At 37.5% G+C, this 23,089-nt stretch overlaps 2 protein-coding genes and 1 pseudogene across 2 annotated transcripts; all 3 read right to left on the bottom strand.

Moving 5' to 3' along the window:
* Positions 1-1,282: 1,282 nt before the first annotated feature.
* On the bottom strand, positions 1,283-13,964 carry LOC146329484 (B-cell receptor CD22-like). Its single transcript, XM_084714432.1, has 11 exons — positions 13,924-13,964; positions 13,750-13,831; positions 11,305-11,649; positions 10,849-11,082; positions 6,898-7,167; positions 5,303-5,572; positions 3,497-3,757; positions 2,438-2,525; positions 2,252-2,309; positions 1,662-1,752; positions 1,283-1,350 (listed from the first exon to the last, which is right to left on the bottom strand). Exons 2-11 carry the CDS (start codon positions 13,817-13,819, stop codon positions 1,283-1,285), a joined length of 1,755 nt encoding a protein of 584 aa, XP_084570558.1. The 5' UTR covers positions 13,820-13,831; positions 13,924-13,964.
* Positions 8,809-10,134, bottom strand: LOC146329485 (uncharacterized). Its single transcript, XM_084714401.1, has 3 exons — positions 10,075-10,134; positions 9,303-9,696; positions 8,809-9,065 (listed from the first exon to the last, which is right to left on the bottom strand). Exons 1-3 carry the CDS (start codon positions 10,132-10,134, stop codon positions 8,809-8,811), a joined length of 711 nt encoding a protein of 236 aa, XP_084570527.1.
* Positions 13,965-18,207: 4,243 nt separating the features above from the next.
* On the bottom strand, positions 18,208-22,512 carry LOC146329483 (uncharacterized; annotated as a pseudogene).
* Positions 22,513-23,089: the final 577 nt, after the last annotated feature.

Raw genomic sequence — 23,089 nt, 5'->3', positions numbered from 1 at the left:
ACAACAGGAAAGGTGGCAGAGAGGGGAAGACATGCAGCAAATGGGCTGCAGGCAGGAATCAAACCAGCAGCTGCTGCAGAGAACTGATAGCCTCAGTACTTGGAGCTCATGCTCTACCAACTGAGCTATAGGGGCGCCCTGAAAAAAGTAGTTTTATCTTTTGACTTTACTTTGTGTATGTAGTTCAGGTGGATGTTCTACATTTAAAAAGAAAACTATCTGCACGGCTTGATACCACTGAAGATAAGAGAGGAAATATGTCTGTAATTTGTGTTAACTGACCCTTTAAAGCAGACAGTGGCGGGAGCCTCAGCGTGATGAAGCCTGCATGTGCAACACTTAAACTTCCCCACTAGAAGGCAGTGAAACATCAGAGATACTGAATCAAGACCCTGAAACATCATTTAAACCAGTGTTTCCCAGCCCTGGTCCTCAAGGCACACTGCCCTGCATGATTTAGATGTTTCCCTGGTCCAACACACCTGATTCAAATGATCAGGTTGTTGTCAGGCTTCTGCAGAGCCTTGATGATGAGCTGATCATTTGAATCAGGTGTGTTGGACCAGGGAAACATCTAAATCATGCAGGGCAGCGTGCCTTGAGGATCAGGGTTGGCATTCTGCTGTTTAAAGTATTGTCTGGACAGGTGAAAACCCAGAAGCTGATCATTTTTCAAGTTATTTATTATGTATAAATTCAAATGGAAATTTTGCATAACAACTTTAATCCTCAATTACTGAAATATATTTAATTCTACAGGTAACAATAAGCTTGCATAGTTACAACTAACCAATATGTACAAAATATAGTTTATGAATAAAGATCACAAAATGAATACATTTATGTATTAAAGCTGTAATTCTTTATATATTCTCTACACTTTGTTATCACACATCACTACCTGGTTAGTGGACATTTTACAGACAAATGCAGTTAGTAAACTATTCAAATATCAAAATAATAAGCATGTTTATGCATATAGTGAGTTATCATATGAAGTACATTAGCATCAGCTGATCTAAACAATAAATCATGTTTGACACCTGGACATGATTCAGTTCAAGCTGCCAACACCACATTCTTCTAAACGTTCTGCTACATGAGTTGAGTTGATGGTGAATGTTTCCACTCCCAAATATCCTCCACAGAGTCCTGCCTCTGGTTACACTGCATCTGAAGAAAATCACAGAAAACTTATGTAAAGTTAGAACTGTAACTGTGACTGTAAATCTGAAGTCAGCCTGTTTTTATTCAGTGCATGAGGCTCTAACCTGACTGGACTTCACACCGTGTCTTCCTGCTGCTCTGTGTCTTCTGTCTGTGCTGCAGTCAACTGCAGTCTCCATCCAACTGATGGAGAGAGACAACAAAATGATGCCCCATGGATTCATTACTCAAAGCTGCATAAAAGTAATTTATTTGCTTAAATTGTTTTATGGCCACATTCATTGCTGGTTTCTACTCAGCAAGTTCTATTTTGAACATCAATTCTCTTCACACCTTCTTCACTTTCCAGAGCATTTAGCAAAATCTAATCCCCCTTTTGTCAGTTCACCTTCTTCAGTTTATGAAAAACTTTTGCAACAACAAACGATAAATTATATTTCGCTGTTTCAACCAGGAACCGTGCCACTTCTTAATGAGTGCAAATATTAACTTACATGGTAGTAAGAACACAACAGTTGAGGGATCACGCTGCTCTGTGATGCACTCAACAGCACAGGAAACATCCACTGACTGGAGGACGATGCACTGAGCCAAGAGGACGAGTGAGAGGAACACAGTCTATAAAGCCAAACTATTTTCATATCAAACGTGCTGGATTAAGGATTTTTTTTTTGACCAAACCAGAATTGGTGATTACTATAACAGTGCAAAGACTTACCAAGACGGTTTTGTTGAAATTTATTTTATTTCTGTCTTTTGAGTTTTAAAATTAAGGAGCCAGTTAAAGCTTGTCTTTGTTCAGTATCAGAGAGAAAGTTGCATTCATAAGATGATCAGTTGGATTTTTCTGTTTAATAGGAAAATCTGTGTGAGAATATTCAATTCAGTTCAGAGTTCAATTTGTCTCCCAGTGTTCTGCTTCAATTCAGGAACCCAACAACACAGCAAGACATTTTCACTTTGGTTCTGTGACCTACTACTCTGAGGTGATTCATGTTTGACATAATTATGACGTTGGCACAAAAAGAGTAAATTACATGTGTGATATGAAGAAAGTTTTGTCAACAAAGTCTCTGTCTCTCACCTCTATCATCTCTCCAGGTTCACGTGGTTCAGTGGTGGAACTCTGAGGTTTTTTCTTCCTGGATTGAGTCCAACAACAACAAATACAAAACTTAATATGAATAAATTCATAACAATAAAACTAAGCGAAGTCTGAAGTAGAAAATAAAAGAGTGGTGACTGAAGTGATGGATTTTAATTGTTTTACCTTGTCCACAGACTCAGGAGAAGAAGAGGAATCAGCATCAGGACCACCAGACTCACTCTGATGATATTCATTGTCATTGCTGAATTCCCTAGAAATAAAGATAGATATGTGATACACCTCAATAACAGGATTAGACTGATAAATCCGTGTGCAGGTGATTCTGTCTGTTAATCAGTCAGTCAGAGTCAACCACCTCTGACATGATGGAGGATCCTCCCTGAACAGAGCTACAGAAAAACTGTCTTGAAGTGCAACAACTGTCAGTTGCAGTAAACAGGTGTCGATGCAGGTGAATGTGGATAACTTACCTGCCACAACAATCAGAAAAGGACAGGATCATTTGCAAACAGTAGACATGTCACACTGATATCCTAATAAATAGGTACTTTTCAGACCTTGGCTCTATATGAACAGCAAAGATAACAAGACGGAAGCCAACAGCAACAATGTTTTTTACATGAGCCCAACAATACAGACAAAACAATACTTTCAGTCTGAGTGCAAAGGGACTGAAAGGCTCTTAAGCAGTGATGACTGCTGTACCCCAGACTGAAGCAGGACCCCTCACAGAAACATCCGGGAACATAATATTCTTGAACCTCTCACAGACTGACACAACACATGTAAACAAGATAATTAAATTAACTTGAGCCCTTTATTATGACTTCGTCTGGACTATTTTTCCTTGAATCTAATATTCACCTCTAATCATAGAGAAGCAGAAACTGACTCCCAGATAACTGAACAACTTTCTGCCACCTATCCAAAGGACGCCACTGTCAGGTTAAGAAGGTTCTCAAAATGCTTCTTCACCCTTTGAACAATGTCCCCAGCTGAGGTCAACAATTTCCTGCCTATACTGTACTGATATAAACTGATAAATGCCTCATTTGTTGAGTATAAGAAAAATTGATAAGAAGTAATTTTTCAGTGTGTGCTCTTCCCAGTGTTTTTTACCACCTGACAGTGAGAAAACACAAAAGAAGGTTTGATACAAATGGACACATATTACACATATCACATGATGTTTTATAACCTCAGCTGAATGCAAACACTTACCTGCTGCAACAATCTGATGTAAGGTGGAGTGATGATGGCCTATTCTGTTCTGGGCTTCACAGTAATAATTCCCACTGTGTTCAGCTCTGAAGTCAGTGATGGTGAAGTTCTGTCCTGATGCTTTTGGTGAGTCTTCATTCTCCTTGTACCAGATGTAATTAGCTGGTGGGTTAGCATCACTGCTACAGGTCAGAGTCACTGAGCTGCCCTCCACTATCTCACCAGAGGGACTCACTGACACAGAGGGAAGCTTTGGAGCATCTACAGAAGATTAAATAAATAATGATAGATTTTTTTGTGTAACATATTGTGTGAACATGAGCAATAATTGTGTGTGGTATCAGAAGCATCTGAGACTTAAGAAGTGGTCTTGTGATGTACACAAAGCAAAGCTGAAGAATTAGTCAGCTGTATGATGCTTCTTATATAAACTCTTTCACTCACATTTCACATCAATCGAAATATATTCAAATTTGCTCTTCCCCATATTGTTTACTGCTTCACAGTAATACTGTCCAGAGTCAGAAGACTGGATGGAGCTGAAGACAAGCTGTGGTCCTTTATGGACAGGATGAGGGTAAAATTCAAGAAAATTCTACAGAAAATAATTATTTACACACGTTGTTCTAATGCAGGGATCTGCAACCTTTACAATCAAAATAACCACTTTCCGCCAAAAATAAGGGTGGGGGTGGGGAGGGGGGGATCTGTCAAGAGCTACAGCTACTAAATGCTCTGTTTTCCTTGAATATTTTTTTGGGGCAGCCAATTTAGAGGAAAAGACTCCGAGCCATAGACACAGTTTTTGATATTTTAGTTGATGAAATATGAACACCTTTTTGAAATTTAGTGTACAACATACTGCAATAGATTCTTGAGTTTTGTGCCCAACTCAAACTTTTGCAAACTTTAAAGGTTTTTCAAAATTTAGTCACAGTTAACTGTGAACCTGATTTGTTACTATTTTGTTGCCTTAAATTTAAAAGGTTTACACTATGCAACATTTTGGGGTTTCTAAAATTCAAATATTTAAATTTATCCAAAGAAGAAAAGTAAATTATCTCAATAAAAGTAAATTAAAAGATGTCATTAACCATCACGTTAGTTTCGACTGTTGTAATAAACTCCGTCATTAACAACAGTCTTCTCCACACGCACCTTTTCTGCAATTGGTCTGTGCGTTTCCTGATCAGCTAAACCAGCGCCGGAAAGACTAAAAAAGTTGCGCCAATTAAAATAGAAGCGTCCCGTCAAAGTTTAAAATTGAATTGATAATTTATTGGTTATAGGTCCGGGTCTGTATAGGATGGCGTCTGGGTCCAGACTCGGACCACGGTCCGCCTGTTAGGGACCCCTGCTATAAAGACTGTAACAGGGTAACATAACTTTCAAAGATGAAATGTACAGGCATTTTGCACTTGAAGTGACCATTTGTAAGGTGTTTTATTAGTAAATTAAGTCTTTTTAGGACTCATACCTGACCTGTATATGAACATCATTTCTAGGAGACAGGTTTGATAAAAGGTCAGAAGTCACACTGGTTCTTGAATGTATATTTTTGTGATGGAGCATCTGAAACTGTAGAGGTGGTTTTCTGGATTATTGAACATTTGAATCCCCTGAAAATTCCTGCAGATCCTGGAGCCAAATGTAAATAAAACTACCTTTTCATCATCTGCTACTGAATGTTAAACAAGCAGAGCTGAAGAAAGTGCGTGATCAGCAACACAGTTGACTGTGTAATAAATGTTTAAAGAAATGTCAACAGCTGCATGATGCTTTTGAAATTAGCTGCATTTTACTCACATTTCACATCAATCGAAATATTTTCAGATCTGCTCTTCCCCAAGTCATTTACTGCTTCACAGTAATACTGTCCAGAGTCAGAGGACTGGATGGAGCTGAAGACAAGCTGTGGTTGTGTCCTGAGTAGATGATGGTCTGGATTTCTATTCCTCTTATACCAGGTATATGTAGCTCCTGGGTTAGCATCACTGTTGCAGGTCAGAGTTACTGAACTGCCCTCCACTGTCTCACCAGGGGGGCTCACTGACACAGAGGCAACACTCGGGGCATCTAGAGCACAAAACATGAACATGTTTTACTTTAGGATACAGATGAGTTTCCTCAGTGGAGCTGAATATTTAAATGTAGAAAAAAGGCTGAATAACAGACAACATGTAAGAAGCTAATATTAGTAGATGGGTGAGTTTGATTCACTCCTTGGCAACACGTGTTAAAAAACTAGTCACTGCCTTGTTACGTTTGGCAAAATGTGTTAATTTGTTTGTGACACAGTGGAGTAAACACACCTATTAGCTGAAATAAATTCTACAGAAAATAATTATTTACACATGTTGTTCTAATGGTATGTCCAGGTTCTCTCTCCAACACAAAACTGGATTCACTCAGTCTGTACTCAGACTGTATTTGAGTACAGCAATGCTAGATTGTTTTTCTATCAAAATGGTTTGGTCCACCCTAATTTCTATCAAAAGAAAGCTGAGCACAACTAAAACAGTGAGCTCATGAAGTTGCAACTAAATGTTATTTTAGTCATATATGATGAGGTGTCTAACCGTACAAGCTTAAACACACATAATAATTATTATTTGTTTGAATGTTGAATGAACAGTTAATTAGTGAGTGTTATAACCACTACAAATTTATGTGGACAAATTTGTTCCCAAATACTGGTGTCGTTGGACAGTTATTCACATGAAAATGTTTCCTCCACATTATTTAGCCAATATGGTCCCTCATAGTAATATCTATATTCTTAATAGGGAATGCTGTTTGACAGGTGTAATGACGTGAATGAGACTTGCTCTAGAGATGAACAGATAACTGGAAGCACTGGAGAAAGGGTTAAATTATGGGCAAAGTAAAACTGGAGCATTTACACCTCTGCTAACTAGCTAGAATAACAACAACCTTAAAGACTGTAACAGGGTAACATAACTTTCAAAGATGAAATGTACAGGCATTTTGTGCTTGAAGTGACTTCATGACCATTTGCAAGGCTTTTAATTGGAAAATTAAGTCTTCCTAGGACTCATACCTGGCCTGTAAATGAACATCATTTCTAGGAGACAGGTCTGATAAAAGGTCAGAATTCTTTGGACACACTGGTTCTTGAATGTATATTTTTGTGATGGAGCATCTAAAAACTGTAGAGGTGGTTTTCTGCATTACTGAAGGTTTGAATTTTCCTGCAGAAAATTCCTGAAGTCCTGGAGCCAAATGTAAATAAAACTACCTTTTCATCATCTGCTACTGAATGTTAAACAAGTAAAGCTAAAGAAAGTGTGTGATCAGCAAAACAGTTGACTGTGTAATGAATGTTTGAAGAAATGTCAACAGCTGCATGATGCTTTTGAAATTAGCTGCAATTTACTCACATTTCACATCAATTGAAATATATTCAGATGTGCTCTTTCCCAGATCATTCTCAGCTTCACAGTAATACTCTCCAGAGTTGGAGGACTGGATGGAGCTGAAGACAAGCTGTGGTCCTTCATGGAGAGGATGAAGGTTTGGATTTCCATTCCTCTTGTACCAGCTATAATTAGCTGCTGGGTTAGCATCACTGCTACAGGTCAGAGTCACTGAGCTGTTCTCCACTATCTCACCAGAGGGACTCACTGACACAGAGGCAACACTCGGGGCATCTGGAGGACAAAACACAAACATGAACACATTTAGAATTTAATTTCAATTTGTATGTTGACAGTCAGAATCCATGTAAGTCATATTTCAGAAAAAACAAACTAGTTCCTTTTACTTCAGAATCAAATTGCAAAGCTGACTGACAGAACAACGTAGAACATTTATATTTCCATATATATTTCCTGTTTCAAGGAGTAGATTTTACGTTCAAGGGTTCCTGATCAACATGGAGAAAATTTGAAAAAAAAACAAAACTTTTCTACTCAATGTAGATCATAAATCCTTGAATTTAACATGACTGATTGAAATCAGTTGCGAAATATAAATATTATAGTGTTCTTTATCCAGAAAAATATATTTGTTCACAGGCCAGTCTTGACCAGACCAAGAGAGCATTGATGTTGATGTATCTCAGGAACAGACCAAAGTGGTCTTAACTGTGTTCTGTTCCACAGTGAAAATTAACAGTCCTCTCTGCTCCATGTTCAGAGAGTATCTCCAAGTGAAACTTTGCATGAAATAAAAACTCACTGACATAAAAACCTGAATGAAACAAACCAATTACTGATGCCATTACAAAACTTATTCTTCTGAAATGTGTGTAAATAAATGATTTGATCAGTTTACAGGGTGTGCAGTGTCATTTCTAAAGAGATGAATATTACTTAGATTTATAGGTTATTGTGTAATTTTATGTTGATTATTTTGAGACTGTATTTATATTATGTCATCCTTGATAATTATGACAGGCAGCATTAATTACAACAAAAATACTTACAGATAAAATATTCAAATAATATACAATATAAAAGTAAATATTTAATTAATTATTAAAATTACATATTTTAAATTTTAAATGATTAAATATTAAATTAAGGTTTAATTATTTCAAATTAAAAATACATATAATATATAAAAACACCCATGTGATATAAAAGTCCTCTGTGAGCTGTTTGTTTGTTTTAGGTGTGATGACTGATGGATAATCTGATGGAACATCTTCTCAGATTTCTGCAAAGTGAAGAGCTGTTGTTCAATTCTTCTCTACACAGTTCACAGGTCCCTTTGAACTAAACATTTCTTGCTCCTTACTGTTTGGAATCCTACTTATCATAGCTGAAAACCCTGTGCAGTTCACTTCACAGGGAACTACTAGGAAATCAGAACACACCCAATGTCTGTGACTGTGTCCAGAAGGTATGTGGTTATTGTAGGGCAGATGAGAGGAAGTGGACAAGTCAGAGGGCATCTGGTGGATGGAAGGAGAATGGAAGGATGGCAAGAAAATGCATGAGAATAGAAGAAGACAGATGTGACTGAAGGGAGGGACAGAGAGGAAGAATGATCAAAAACAGGATTGAGGCTGTGAAAGAATTTCTATGATCATCAGCACACATTTTTTGTGATCTAAAGACTTTACAAACTCCACAGACATGAAGACAAGTCCTGTTCTGCTAAATTTCCAGTATGAGATGTTATTTTACAGCTTAACTTTACTTAGAATAACAGATAATTATACAACATGTTTACACTGTCATGGGGAAGTGATCTGGTTTTCATTCTGCTCAATGAATAACCAAATACAACTACATTACATGTAGTTGAGTTACAGTACAAAAGTTTGGAGTCTGGAGCAGATGGTATTATGTCAGTGGAAAACTGTATGTAAACTCACACACTGAGGGAGAGGGGAACTTCTCATGTCCTTCTACAGCACAGGAATAACTGTATGCAGGATCAAAATAGCCTGAGTATGAAGCTGTTCCCTTCCAGATGTTTTGTCCATTCTTGTACCAGATGTAGTTTGGATGAGCAGGTAGATGACGACTGCTGTGACACTTCAGCTCTGCCCAGCTAGAAGACTTGTAGACCTTTAATCTGCTCACCTGCACCTGAAGATCTGAATGTGCTGAATAAAGCATAAGGAATAAGAACTCTGCATTTTCTCTGAACTGTCAACCCACACACACACACACACACACACACACACACACACATACACACACACACACACACACACACACACACACACACACACACACACACACACACAAAAAAAAAAAAAAATAAAATAAAAATTTTAGAAGATGCTGAACATTTAAAAATAAATTAGAACATATTCAGATGAAAGTGTTACCTGTGACAGACAAAGTGACTCCAGGTGAACCAATATAACTGCCACCTGGTTGGTTTGTTGTGAATCTGAACTTGTACTCAGCTGAGTCTCTCTCTCTCAGGTCTGTGATTCTCAGAGTGCAGATGTTGTTGTTACCACAGATATACTGCACACGACCTGAATACTCTGGGTCTGTTTCCAGATCCATAACTGTATCACCTTTAGACCAGAATGTTTTCATCACTATGGTATCTTGGCGATTTATTCTGGATGGGTATGTGTAGGAGCACTGTATGTCCACTGTTGATCCTTTAAAGGCACAGATCTCAGTAGAACTGTAAGTCACTCTCCAGCCCTTCTGTTTATATACAACTGTAACACAGAGCACATCAGGAGTCACAATCAAAATTAATGACTTCAGTTAACAATCAGTTAATAAGACAAAGTGGATCAATATGATCTGGAAAAGGGAACCTCAATTATCAGACTAATTATTGCCATAATAAGTTCTTAATCATGCATCAATCTAACTAGAAGTGAAATGGATCATAGAAAATTTAACCAGGTGTTTGTCATATTTTAATGTAGCTGAGTCACGAATGGACCAAAAGCAGAAACACACAATAGTAACACATATTCCTGTGTTACTATTGTGTGTTTCTGCTTTGGTCAATTTGTTCTAAAAATATATCAAGCAAAACAGACAAATAATTAAAAACATTTTTACACACATTTACACAATTCTGAGATAGAGCAGCAGAGCACTGTACTCAGAATTGTTCTGTATCATTACTTTCTCACATGTTAACTTCTCTTTTTTAGGCACAAACTCCTGATGAAAATAATGTTTCATGATTTTTGTGGTTATTATTATTATTGTTTCTCACAGACACAAAGTGGTTGCTCAGTTATACACAGTCAGTGCAAAGGAAGAGTGGAAGATGTCCACATGTTTTCTACAGTTCATCTCTCTGTGCACTGAGACAGGACATCATCCAGTCTGAAGGTGCAGTGAAGTGAACAGGAATGTGTTGGACCTGTGAGCTTTAATGCAGTTTACTGACCAGGATAAGAGGAGAAATATTAATTATTAGAGATGGTGCTTCTACAATGAGTTTCTGCTTCACAAAAAATTAAACAGGGTGACAGGTTTTCAGGAAAAGTTCTAATTAAAACCCACAATATTCTCCGTTTACAACATGTGAAAGAGCACAGCACAGCTACTTCATGCAAAAGACAAGAACAAAAGACAGTGGCCAGCACAATACAAGATCTTACTAATATCTTAGAGTTGGCAAATAATTACAGAATTTCTATCATGATCGGCAACAGTTTTTTTGTGATCCAAAGAATTTACAACCTCTAAAGACTTGATGACAGATCTTATTTGGCTGAATTTCCAGTGTGAGCTGTTATTTTACAGATGAATTTTGCAGTTAAGGCAGAGAATAAGAGATTGTTTTTTAAATCAATTAATTGTTTAATTAATCAATCAAATTAGGTACAGTACAAAAGGTTAAAGGCTGCACCAGATGGTGTTTCATTGGAAAACTGTAAGTAAACTCACACACTGCAGGAGAGGAGAAGGTCTCATGTCCTTCTACAGCACAGGAATAGTTGTGTCCAGGAAAAAAGTTGTCTGAATAAGAATTAGATGTTTGTCCCAGAATGTTCTGTCCATTCTTGTACCAGATGTAGTTTGGATGAGCAGGAAGACGACAACTGCTGTGACACTTCAGCTTTGCCCAGATATTAGACTGGTCCTTGTACACCTTTAGTCTGCTCACCTGCACCTGTAGATCTGAATATGTGAATAAAGGACAGAAGTTTTGATTTTAGACTGAACTGTAAACACACACACACACACACACACACACACACACACACACACACACACACACACACACACACACACACACACACACACACACACACACACACACACACACACAGATGTAAGTAACAAGATGGTAAACACTTAAATTAATTAAATAAATTAATAAATATTCAGACTAAATGTTACCTGTGACAGACAAAGTGACTCCAGGTGAACCAGTATAACTTCCACCTTCTTGGTTTGTTGTGAATCTGAACTTGTACTCAGCTGAGTCTCTCTCTCTCAGGTCTGTGATTCTCAGAGTGCAGATGTTGTTTCTACAGATATACTGCACACGACCTGAATAATCTGGATCATTTATCAGAACCACATAAAAACCACTGCTCACTTTTGTGAACCAGAATTTACTCTCAACTGTCTTTACTCCAGATGGGTATGTGTAGGAGCAGCTGATGTTCACTGTTGATCCTTTAAAGGCACAGATCTCAGTAGAGCTGTAAGTCACTCTCCAGTCATTCTGACCCTGTACCACTGTAACACAGAGCACATCAGCAAACACAATCAATAGTAATGACGTCAATTAACAATCAGTAAACAAGACAAAGTGGATTCATATGATTTGTGGGGAAAAAGGTGACTTGGAAAAGCTTCATTATCCTTAATTTCAGACCAATTATTGTCATATACTCATAAACACATTACACTTATATTACAGCAGTAGCACATAATAATTTCCTTTTCAGTCACTTTCTAACTTCTGTTGAAAATAATGCTTCATGACTTTTGATTTTTTTTTCTAAATGAAACCAGGATTTTCAGGCTTTTACTGAGCCTGGTTTCAGGTCTCAACATCATGTAAACTAATGTGAAGAGTTCTTGACCCAAAAAGAACTCACTGATACGTTTGTTTTTACATGGGAGGACTTTACATAAAGCATCATAGGCTCATAGAAACAGCTGTTTTGTGGTTTGCACCTCTTTGACCCTTTACTGTCCTGTCATTTCCCTTCTGTCTGTGGATTGTTATAATCAGAGAAAATGAAATTGGCCCGTATGATGTTTTTATAACCAGACAAAGCAAGTAGGAATAGAATTAAATGACATCTTCTGTCTGTCCTTCTGTCTGTCAGTCACCTCTGCTTGTGTCAGAACCATGGACAGCGCAGCTGCTGTGGTGGCACACACAACAAACAGCACTCACAGCATTCTGTTAATTAGTCAAGATAAACATTTGGAAATTATCATGAGCTAATAAACACACACCAAAATATTTTTACTCTTATTATCTATTTTAGGAACGTCATGTTTTAGAGCTCCCCCTAAATGTCTCACAATAGGCTTCCAGGGGAGTCAATGTCCTTTCCTTTGTGTTGAAAAAAAGAAGAAGTACTGATTTAATTTTACTCAAGTTAAAGTAAAAAAGTACAGGCTCTGAAGTGTACTCAAAACATAACAGTAAAAAGTAGTCCTCCAAAGGACATTTCATTTCTTGTTGGAAGGCAGCATGAAGTGATGCAAAATAAAAATCAATTATTTCCCTCAAAAGCACTAAAACTAAAGTAATGAGTCTGTTTTGAAGATGTAGGGAGTAGAAAGTACAGATATTTGCATTAAAATGTAGAGAGTAAAAGTTAAAAATTCTCAGAAAATAAATTCTCAAATAAAGTACAGATACCTGAAAACTCTACTTAAGCACAGTAATAAAGTATTTGTACTTTGTTACTTCCCGCTTCTGATGGTTACTACTAAGGAAGAGTGGAAGATGTGCACATGCTTTCTACAATTTATCAGACATGAACTGAGACAGGACATCGTCCAGTCTGAAGGTGCAGTGAAGAAAACAGCAACATATTGAATCGTTGACCTTTAATGCAGTTTATTGACCAGGATAAGAGAAATATAGAGTCTGTGCTTCTCTTAGTTATTGTCCTCTCTGATCACTCTGTGGTCAAGTTGCTGCTGAGTTAAGTGTGAAAACTAAAAAGAATTGCAGAACACTGAGGTGTGTGAAAGATAAGAAAAGAAACTGCTGTCGACACATAGCATGGAAACATCACACTGACATCAAACAGAGGAACTAGCAGCGTTTGGTGCAGATGAGTGATGACAAAAGAGAAGTTGAGTCGGTTTGTGGCGACTTCACTGAGACCAAAATCCCTCCAAAAAAACTTCACTGTGATAAAAGTAGGTGCAGAGAAAAACTCATTGTCAGACACATGAGTTGGTGCTTCTACAACCAGCATCAACTTTAAACAAGGGAACAGGATTTCTGTCAGGGAACAGTTCTGAATAAAACCCACGAGATTCTAAGTTTACAGCATGTAAAAGTGCTCAGCATGCAGCCACTTCATATGAAGGAGAAATGACACTGGCAAACAATACAAAATTTTCCTAATATTCATTACAAGTGACAGAGAAATAAACAAAACAACTATATTTAAAGAGACTAATGAACGTCTGGAGAGTTTCCACAATAGTACATACAGCCAGTGTTTGAAACATTTCTGGGAGGTTTTCCTTTCATACAAGTCTGATCTACTTATTTCCACAGCTGAGTTTTATCTCACTAAGTTCCACATTTTCGCAGATTCTCCTTTTGATGCAATGAATGTAACTGTACATATACAGTACCTGACACAGAGAGAAGGAAGACAACAAATCCACTCGCTGCTGCACTTAAACTCATAGCTGCTCCTCTCATCTCTCTGTGAGGCTTCAGAGACAATAAAACATGTCAGCAGATAAAATAATAATGTACACAGGAGGTAAACAGTATCAGTCACATCAATAAACAATTCTACTTACACTGAAGAAGGACGACGTCTTTACAGATGTCTTTCTTCCGTGGTCAGTGAGCAGAACACGGATGTCAGGCTATTAAAAGAGGGTGTTTAATTTCCTTCCTCTTTAGATTATTAAAATAAATGATGTGCAAAATGGTGAAAAAAGTGGAGGTGTTGTGAACACCCACAACATCATGAAGTTGCGCTGTTTTACAAACTGTAAAGTCAAAAAGAGAGACATCCCACTGACACAAAACATGCAAAAAGTCACATGTGACAAATGTGAAAAAATGAAAAATTTGAACAATTACATTTTGTAACTTCATCATTCTGACTCTGTACCACTGCACATCTGACACTTCACTTCTTTTGATTGTAAATACTGACACATGCTCTCTACAGTTAGTCTCTATGTGCACTGAGGCAGGATGTCACATAGTCTGTAGGTGTAATGAAGGAACAGGAATGCATTGGACCTGTGAGCCATGAGGACATTTTAATGAACAGGATGAAAAGCAGAGTATTAATTTTAAGAGAGGACGACATGTTGGTTTGTTTCCTTTCTGTTCACTCTGCGGTCAGGTCGCTGCTGTTTGCAGAAAAATGCAGAACACTGAGGTGTGAAAAACTGTCTTGTCTGTTAGTGTAGCATGTGACACACATAATGAAGAGGACTGGTCAGATCTGGCATGAACACACTGATAAAATTATGATGTTGATGAGAAAAAAGTAGTTTTCATTACGTTAGTTTGCTTATGTGGTTCAGTTGGATGTTCTATATTTAAATTGAGATAGAAATAAAGGAAATTAGTCACCTAACATTTGAATGACCTCACTGTATGCAGCAAAATAAAAAAAAACACTATCTAGATGGTTTGATACCACTGAAGGTAAGAGAGGAAATATGTCTGTAATTTGTGTGAACTGACCCTTTAAAGCAGACAGTGGAGGGAACCTCAGTGATGAAGCCTGCATGTGCAACACTTAAACTTCCCCACTAGAGGGCAGTGAATCATCAGAGATACTGCAACATCATTTTAACATCCATCAATGATTGTCACACCAAACTGATAAATTGATAACTGAATAGACTTTTATTCTGATAAGGCCTCACATTTAGTGAACCTTGACCTACTCTGCTTCAATAAATGACCCCAAAGATTTTAGAGGAACTGAGCAGAGGTTTACTGCTGAAATGTAAGTTCAGGTTGTCTTTAGGAAAAACTGTGTGCATCTTCATATCAGCAACATCCCAAATCAAATTATTTTTCTGATGAGGCGTGCAGGCCAGGACAGGTGAAAAACAGAAACTGATCAGAATTTTACAGCTATTTATTATGTATAAATTCAAATTAACATTTTCCATAATAATGTTAATCTTAATTTCAGTATGTACAGAAACTCTACAGAAAAACAGAACTGAGCTGAACAAATCACTGCAACATAGCCTTTTTTTTGTGATAACAAAACATTTAATGAATAAAGATCACAAAATAAATGCATTTATGTATTAAAGCTGTATTCTTTATATATTCTGTACACTTTCTTACCACACATTTTACAGACAAATGCAGTTAGTAAACTATTCAAATATCAAAACAATAAGCATGTTTAAGCACACAGTGAGTTATCATATGAAATACATTAACATCAGCTGATCTAAACAATAAATAATGTTTGACACCTGGACATGATTCAGTTCAAGCTGCCAACATGACATTCTTCTAAACTTTCTGCTACATGCTGCTGCTGACTGCCTGTGCTGCTGACTCCTACCTGCTGCAACTGAAAACTGCACATGAAAACTTTTTAAGTTGAAGGCAAATGTTTCCACTCCCAAACATCCTCCACAGAGTCCTGCATCTGCTTAAACTGCATCTGAAGAAAATCACAGGAAACTTGTGTGAAGTTAGAACTGTAACTGTGACCGTAAATCTGAAGTCAGCCTGTTTTTGTTCAATGCAGGAGGCTGTAACCTGACTGGACTTCACACTGTGTCTTCCTGCTGCTCTGTGTCTTCTGACTGTGCTGCAGTCAAGTCAAACTCAGGATGTCCAACTGATGGAGAGAGACGACAAAATGATGCTCCATGGACTCATTACTCAAAGCTGCATATAATTTGATTTGACCAAAAACGTATTTAATCAATTTTAAAAGTAAATTATTTTCTGAAACTGTTTCATGTCCAAATGTATTGCTGGTTTCTGCTCAGCAAGTAATATTTTAAACATTAATTCAGTTCACACCTTCTTCACTTCCCAGAGCATTCAGCAAAATCTAATTCCCTTTTGTCAGGTCACAGCTCTGTAACTTCATTTTTAAATAGTAATATTTTGAGATTAATATCAACCACCCACAACACTATTATTCAAACAATCAAGTTACAGAAACCATCATCAGAGCTCCTATCTGACTCCAGCCAGCCAATAGATAAAACCTCATCGAGCGCAGCACCTGGCTGGAGGACGATGCACTGAGCCCAGAGGACGAGTGAGAGGAAGACAATCGGTAAAGTCAAAAAATTTTCATATCTAAGGTGCTGGATTAAGGATTTATTCCGACCGAACCAGAATTGGTGATTTTTACAACAGTGGAAAGACTGACCAACATGGTTTGGTGAGTTTTATTTGTTTTTTTGTTTTTCAAGTTTTAAAGTCAACAAACAAATTAAAGCTCATCTTTGTTTGGTAAAAGAGAAAAACTCAAACATTTTGAGTTCATTTTGTTTATTTTTTCATGGCTCACGCTCATCTCCCAGTTTTCATCTTATTGTGTTTATCCATAGTTGTCTTTCTTTGTATTTTGCTTATTTGACTATCAGTGGCAGCTGGTATGTGATTAAACTTCAACTGACCCTTCACTAAGCCCTGCTCTCCTTAGTTGCTGTTGCTAAGTCTACCAAGTTTTTCATGGATGTTGTCGGCTAAAATTATAACTCACAAGCAAATTTCATAAGTGTAGTTGGATGGTGTAGTTAAGTCTCCAATTGACATTTTAAGGTTTTCATCTGACACATTTTAAAACAAGGACTCTGTGAAAGTGCTAAAGCAGCTGCATACATGATATAACATTAACACTAAACAAGGGTAAAGCTAGCTTACATTTCAGCTAACACTGGTTGGATGGTGAAATATAACAAGTATATCTACATGATAGATGATAGACAAACACTCAGTAATAAGAGAAAAGGACCTACTATTCTGATGTGATTCATGTTTGCCTTCAGGTAACACGTGACATAATCATGACGTTGGCACAAAAAGAGTCAATCAGAAGAATGATATGAGAATAGTTTTGTCAATAAGGTCTCTGTCTCTCACCTCTATCATCTCTTCAGGTACCTGTGGTTCAGTGGTGGAGCTCAGATGTTTCTTTTTCCTGGATTGAGTCCAACAAATACAAATACATTTACCATAAATTAATTAATTACACTAAAACTAAAGGAATTTGGAAGAAAAAAATAAAAGAGTGGTGACTGAACTGATGGATTTTGATTGTTTTACCTCGTCCACAGGCTCAGGAGAAGAAGAGGTATCATCATCAGGACCACCAGACTCATCCTGAAGATATTCAATATTATTGTTGATTTCCCTGGAAATAAAGATAGATATGTGATATACCTTAATAACAGGATTAGATTGATGAACTTGTTTGCAGGTGATTTTGTCTTTTAGTCAGTCAGAGTCATCCACCTCTGAATGATGGAGGTTCCTCCCTGAACACAGCTACAGAAAAAACTTTCTTGAAATGTAGGCAGGAGATTTTATTTTCTTTTTAACAGTTGTGAGTTGTAAAAAACAGGTGTTGGTGCAGGTGAATGTGGATAACTTACCTGCCATAACAATCAGATGTAAGGTGGAGTTATGACGTCCTCTTCTGTTCTGGGCTTCACAGTAATAATTCCCACTGTGTTCAGCTCTGAAGTCAGTGATGGTGAAGTTCTGTCCTGATGCTTTTGGTGAGTCTTCCTTCTCCTTGTACCAGGTGTAATTAGCTGCTGGGTTAGCATCACTGCTACAGGTCAGAGTCACTGAACTGCCCTCCACTATCTCAGCAGAGGGACTCACTGACACAGAGGGAAGCTTTGGAGCATCTGAAGATTATAAAATAAATGAACAAAAATGAGGATCAAGGTGTGTGTGTGTGTGTGTGTGTGTGTGTGTGTGTGTGTGTGTGTGTGTGTGTGTGTGTGTGTATCTACAACTTAAGAGATTTTCTTGTGACTGGCAACAGGCAGAGCTGAAAAAAGTAGATATGAATAATAAAAAAACTTTTCTGCTTTTTAGATAATTGTGTCACTCACATTTCATATTAATAGAGATGTATTTTGTTGTCACCCCCCCAAGGTTGTTCTCAGCTGTACAGAAATACTCTCCAGCGTCAGAGGACTGGATGGACCTGAAGACAAGCTGTCGTTCTGTACTGATAGATTGAAGGTATTGATTTCTGTTCTCCTTATACCAGGTATAATTGGCTGCTGGGTTAGCATCACTGCTACAGGTCAGAGTCACTGAACTGCCCTCCACTATCTCACCAGAGGGACTCACTGACACAGGTTCCCTTGGGGCATCTGGAGGGACAAATCATTAAGACATTTAACATTTAATTCCACTGTGTGTTCGCAAATAAGGCAAATGAGTGCACACTAACACTTTTAGAACTAATCACTTGTCAAAAAAAAAAAAAAAAAAAAAGCAAAAAAAAACAATTTGCCATTTTTGTTAAGTGATGCTTTTCAAAACCAGTTTCATTTAAATGAGACACAAGCTGAACACAAACCATCTCTTTGCGGATACTTTAGAGGATACTGGGAGAATATTATGGGTCTATAATATGATGGGAAAGTTCTTTCAGCTGATTTAAAGAATGGGGTCACTACTGCAGTCTTTCTGGAAGAAAGAAACAGCAGTCTGTGATTGTTAGATTTATCAAATGAGTTAAAAGCTTACATAGTACTAATTTGTAATTTAAAAAATCTTGCATCAGTATCGAAGACATCCTCACTGTGAACTTTTTAGGTAATTGGGTGTTTTCTTTACTGCACATTCTGAGACACTTTAAATTACAAAAATAGGGAATCCTGTTTTTGCAGGTTCAAGAACTAAAAATAAATGCAAAACACTGAAGTGTGACAAACTGTTTACAGCAGTTATGATAAAAATTATAAAAAGACAACACATAGCTTGGAAGCATCACATCAATATCACTCTGAGGTCAGTCAGTAAAAGAACTAGCAGGGTTTGGTGCAGATGTGTGACGATAGAAGAGAAGTTGAGTCAGTATGTGCCGACTTCACTGTGAGGCCATAATCCCTCCAAAAACTTCACTATGATAAAAGCAGCTGCACATAGAAACTACAATAGATTCAATTTACAGCACATAAAAGTGCTGGCTACTTTATACAAGAACAGAAAGTGGTTCCAAATTCACTCAGAAAAGTGAACTAAATACACAACAGCAGCTAATCAGGGATTTTTATGATGTTCAACAAGTTGTTTCTGATCAAGAGAATTTGCAAACTGAAGACCTGATGACAGATCTTGTTTTCCTAATTTCCAGTCTGAGCTGTTATCTTACAGCTTTAATTTTGCAATTAAGTAGTTTTAGCTTTCATCAACTTCTGCATGCAATTAAGCTACGGTACAAAAGGTTAAAGACGGATGTGTCGGATGGTGTTATGTCAGTGGCACACTGTAAGTAAACTCACACACTGGAGGAGAGAGGGACTTCTCATATCCTTCAACAGCACAGGAACAGTTGTCTGCAGGATCAAAGAAGTCTGAATAAGACTTAAATGTTTGACCCTGAATGTTCTGTCCATTCTTGTACCAGATATAGTGAAGATGACCAGGAAGACGACAACTGCTGTGACACTTCAACTTTGCCCAGATAGAAGACTTGTAGACCTTCAATCTGTTCACCTGCACCTGGAGACCTTAAGAAGCAAATAAGGAACAGGAGTCTTCATTCTAGACTGAACTGTCAACACACACATACATGCACACAGATGCTTTATAATTAATAAAATAATAATAATAAATATTCAAATGAAAATGTTACCTGTGACAGACAAAGTGACTCCAGGTGAACCAAAAAATTTCCCACCTTTTTGGTTTGTTATGAATCTGAACTTGTACTCAGCTGAGTCGCTCTCTCTCAGGTCTGTGATTCTCAGAGTGCAGCTGTTATTACCACAGATATACTGCACACGACTTGAATACTCTGGGTCTGTTTCCAGATCCACATAAGAACCACTGCTCACTTTTACAAACCAGAATTTACTCTCCACTTTCGATACTGTGGATGGGTATGTGTAGGAGCAGCTGATGTTCACTGTTGATCCTTTAACAGCACAGATCTCAGTAGAACTGTAAGTCACTCTCCACTCATTCTGACCCCGTACCACTGTAACACAGAGCACATCAGGAACCACAGTCAAAATTAATGACTTCAATTAACAACCAGTAAACTAGCAGAGGTCACTCAGTAAAGTGTAGATCCCCACCAGGTAGAAAATGGTGAAGCACCTACTCAAATGCCACCGCAACTGCCAGATGCAGCCAGTGGAGATTTGTTACTTCCTCCAACATTAACATGACCCCAACATAGATTGTCCTAAGCTGAAACAAGATTTTAAACTGAAACAGTTGCCAGTCACTAGAATTACTGTCTCACAGTTGCTTGTCTCCACAAACCAAGTTACAGTTTACATCCATGTCTGTCCAGACTCATGTCACGTATCTCATAAAGACTTAACATGGAACTTATACATATATATTGACCTGTAGAGTGCAGTGTTTGACTCCAGTGAATAACTTCCACTGAGAAACATATTTTCACCAAGAGTCTGTTTTTACAGAGAGCTGAACACCATATCAGAGTTGGGTTGACCTTTGACCTTTTGGATATAAAATGTAATCACCTCATCATTTTATTCTGTTAGTTGTTTGTGAGTAATATTGTCATAATTACCACATAAAATCTTGAGTTATAGCCAAAAATGTGTTTAGTGAGGGTACTGTGACTTTGACCTTCAAAATCAAATCAGTTCATCTTTGAGTCCAAGTGAGTATTTGTGTCAAGACTTTAGAATTTCCCTCCGGGTGTTCCTGAGATATTACGTTCATAAGAATGGGATGAAAACACAATGCCTGTAGCAATAAAAAAAAGCAAGACATACAAATCATAAAGTTTTTCAAGAATTCTGAATCATCTGGTCCTTCAACATACAGTCATGAATGTGCATAAACAAACAGGCCAATTGGTCCAATAGTATTCAAGATAAAATGCAGATTAAGTGTACTTCCAGACATCACACATGCACTCACTCATTCATGCACACACATACACACACAGAAGAAATGACATGATCCCTCCTAGCTTACACTTGGCACAGATAATAAGACAAAGCAGATTAATATGATTTGTTCCATGGTCATTTTCCAACCAGAAAGGGTTCCTAAACATGCATCTATCAAACTACAACTGAACTGAAATATATACTTTCTTTTGGTGTCATATTTAATCATTTTTGGGACCCAAAAAAATTTGTGTTTCTGCTTTGGTCCATTCATTTTGAATATTGTCAACAAAGTGTCTGAAAAATGAATCTTATGTGTCAACAGAAAATTAACAAAAATACATTTTACACATTTTTTTCAGAAAGTAGAAGAGTAGTTCATCTCTGTGTGCACTGAGACAGGGCACCATACAGCCATAAAATTACACTACCTGGACATCCACATTATTGGTGGAAAATTATTTTGAAAGGTTCAGTGTGGGGAAAAGGGACAAATCAGATCTGTGACCTTATTGATCAGCATAAGAGGAGAAATGAATTATTAGAGAGTCTGTGCTTTTCTTGATTAGTTTCCTCTCTGTTCACTCTGTGGTCAGGTTGATGCTGAGTTAAATGGAAAATTACAAATAAATGCAGAACACTGAGGTGTGTGAAACTGTTTACAGTATATGGTATATAGATAAAAGAAAAAAAAGACATCTGTCAAGACATAGCATGGAAACATCACACTGAGGTCAGATGAGAGAGGAACTATCAGGGTTTGGTGCAGATGTGTAATGACAGTTGAGTCGGTATGTGTTGAGAGATCAAAAACCCCCCAAAAACATCACTGTGAGAAATGTAGCTGCAGAGTTAGTGCTTCTACAACCTTTAGAACAAATTAAACAAAGCAGGTTTTCACAGGGTGAGGAGGAAACCCTTCTGAATCAAACCCACAAGATTCTCACTTTAAGGCACGTAAAAGAGCTTAGCACACAGATACTTCATGCAAAAGACAAAAGCAAACGATCTTTCTATTTCATTACAATTGACACAACAATAAACAAAAACTATATTAAAACAAATTACCATGCGTACATGTACACAAAAACAATGTTTGAAGTGTCCCTGAAAAGTTTGCCCTTCATGCAACTTTGATCTACTTATTTCTACCTGTGACCTTCAGTCTGTTTCTTTGAGTCCCACATTTTCCCAGATTCTCCTCTTTTGATGCAATGAATGTAACTGTAGATATACAGTACCTGACACAGAGAGAAGGAAGACAACAAATCCACTCGCTGCTGCACTTAAACTCATAGCTGCTCCTCTCATCTCTCTGTGAGGCTTCAGAGACAATAAAACATGTCAGCAGATAAAATAATAATGTACACAGGAGGTAAACAGCATCAGTCACATCAATAAGCAATTCTACTTACACTGAAGAAGGACGTCGTCTTTATAGATGTCTTTCTTCCGTGGTCAGTGAGCAGAATGCGGATGTCAGGCTATTAAAAGAGGGTGTTTAAGTTCCTTCCTCTTTATATGATTAACATAAACTATGAGCCCAGTGGTGAAAAAAATGGTGGTGTTGTGAACACCCACATCATCATAAAATTGTGTTGTTTTACAAACTATAAGCTCAGTAGGAGAGAACAGGAAACTGCGGTTATGGGTTGTTGATACCAAACCTGTGTTGCTGCCAGTGTCCCACTGACACAAGAAAAGACCATTCAAAAAGAGAAAAACTGAACCTGTGCCACGGCACATCTGACACCACAAATACAACTTTTGATTGTAAATACATGTCACACAGTCTATAGGTGTCGTCAAGGAACAAGAATGCATCAGACCTGTGATCCATGAGGATGTTTTACCAAACAGGATGACATGTTGGTTTGTTTCTTCTCTG

The sequence above is a fragment of the Lutjanus erythropterus genome, chromosome 3, assembly GCF_056507025.1.
Source record: "Lutjanus erythropterus isolate fLutEry1 chromosome 3, fLutEry1.hap2, whole genome shotgun sequence".
Taxonomy (NCBI): Eukaryota; Metazoa; Chordata; class Actinopteri; order Lutjaniformes; family Lutjanidae; genus Lutjanus; species Lutjanus erythropterus.
This window is presented reverse-complemented; position numbering and strand designations above follow the sequence as displayed.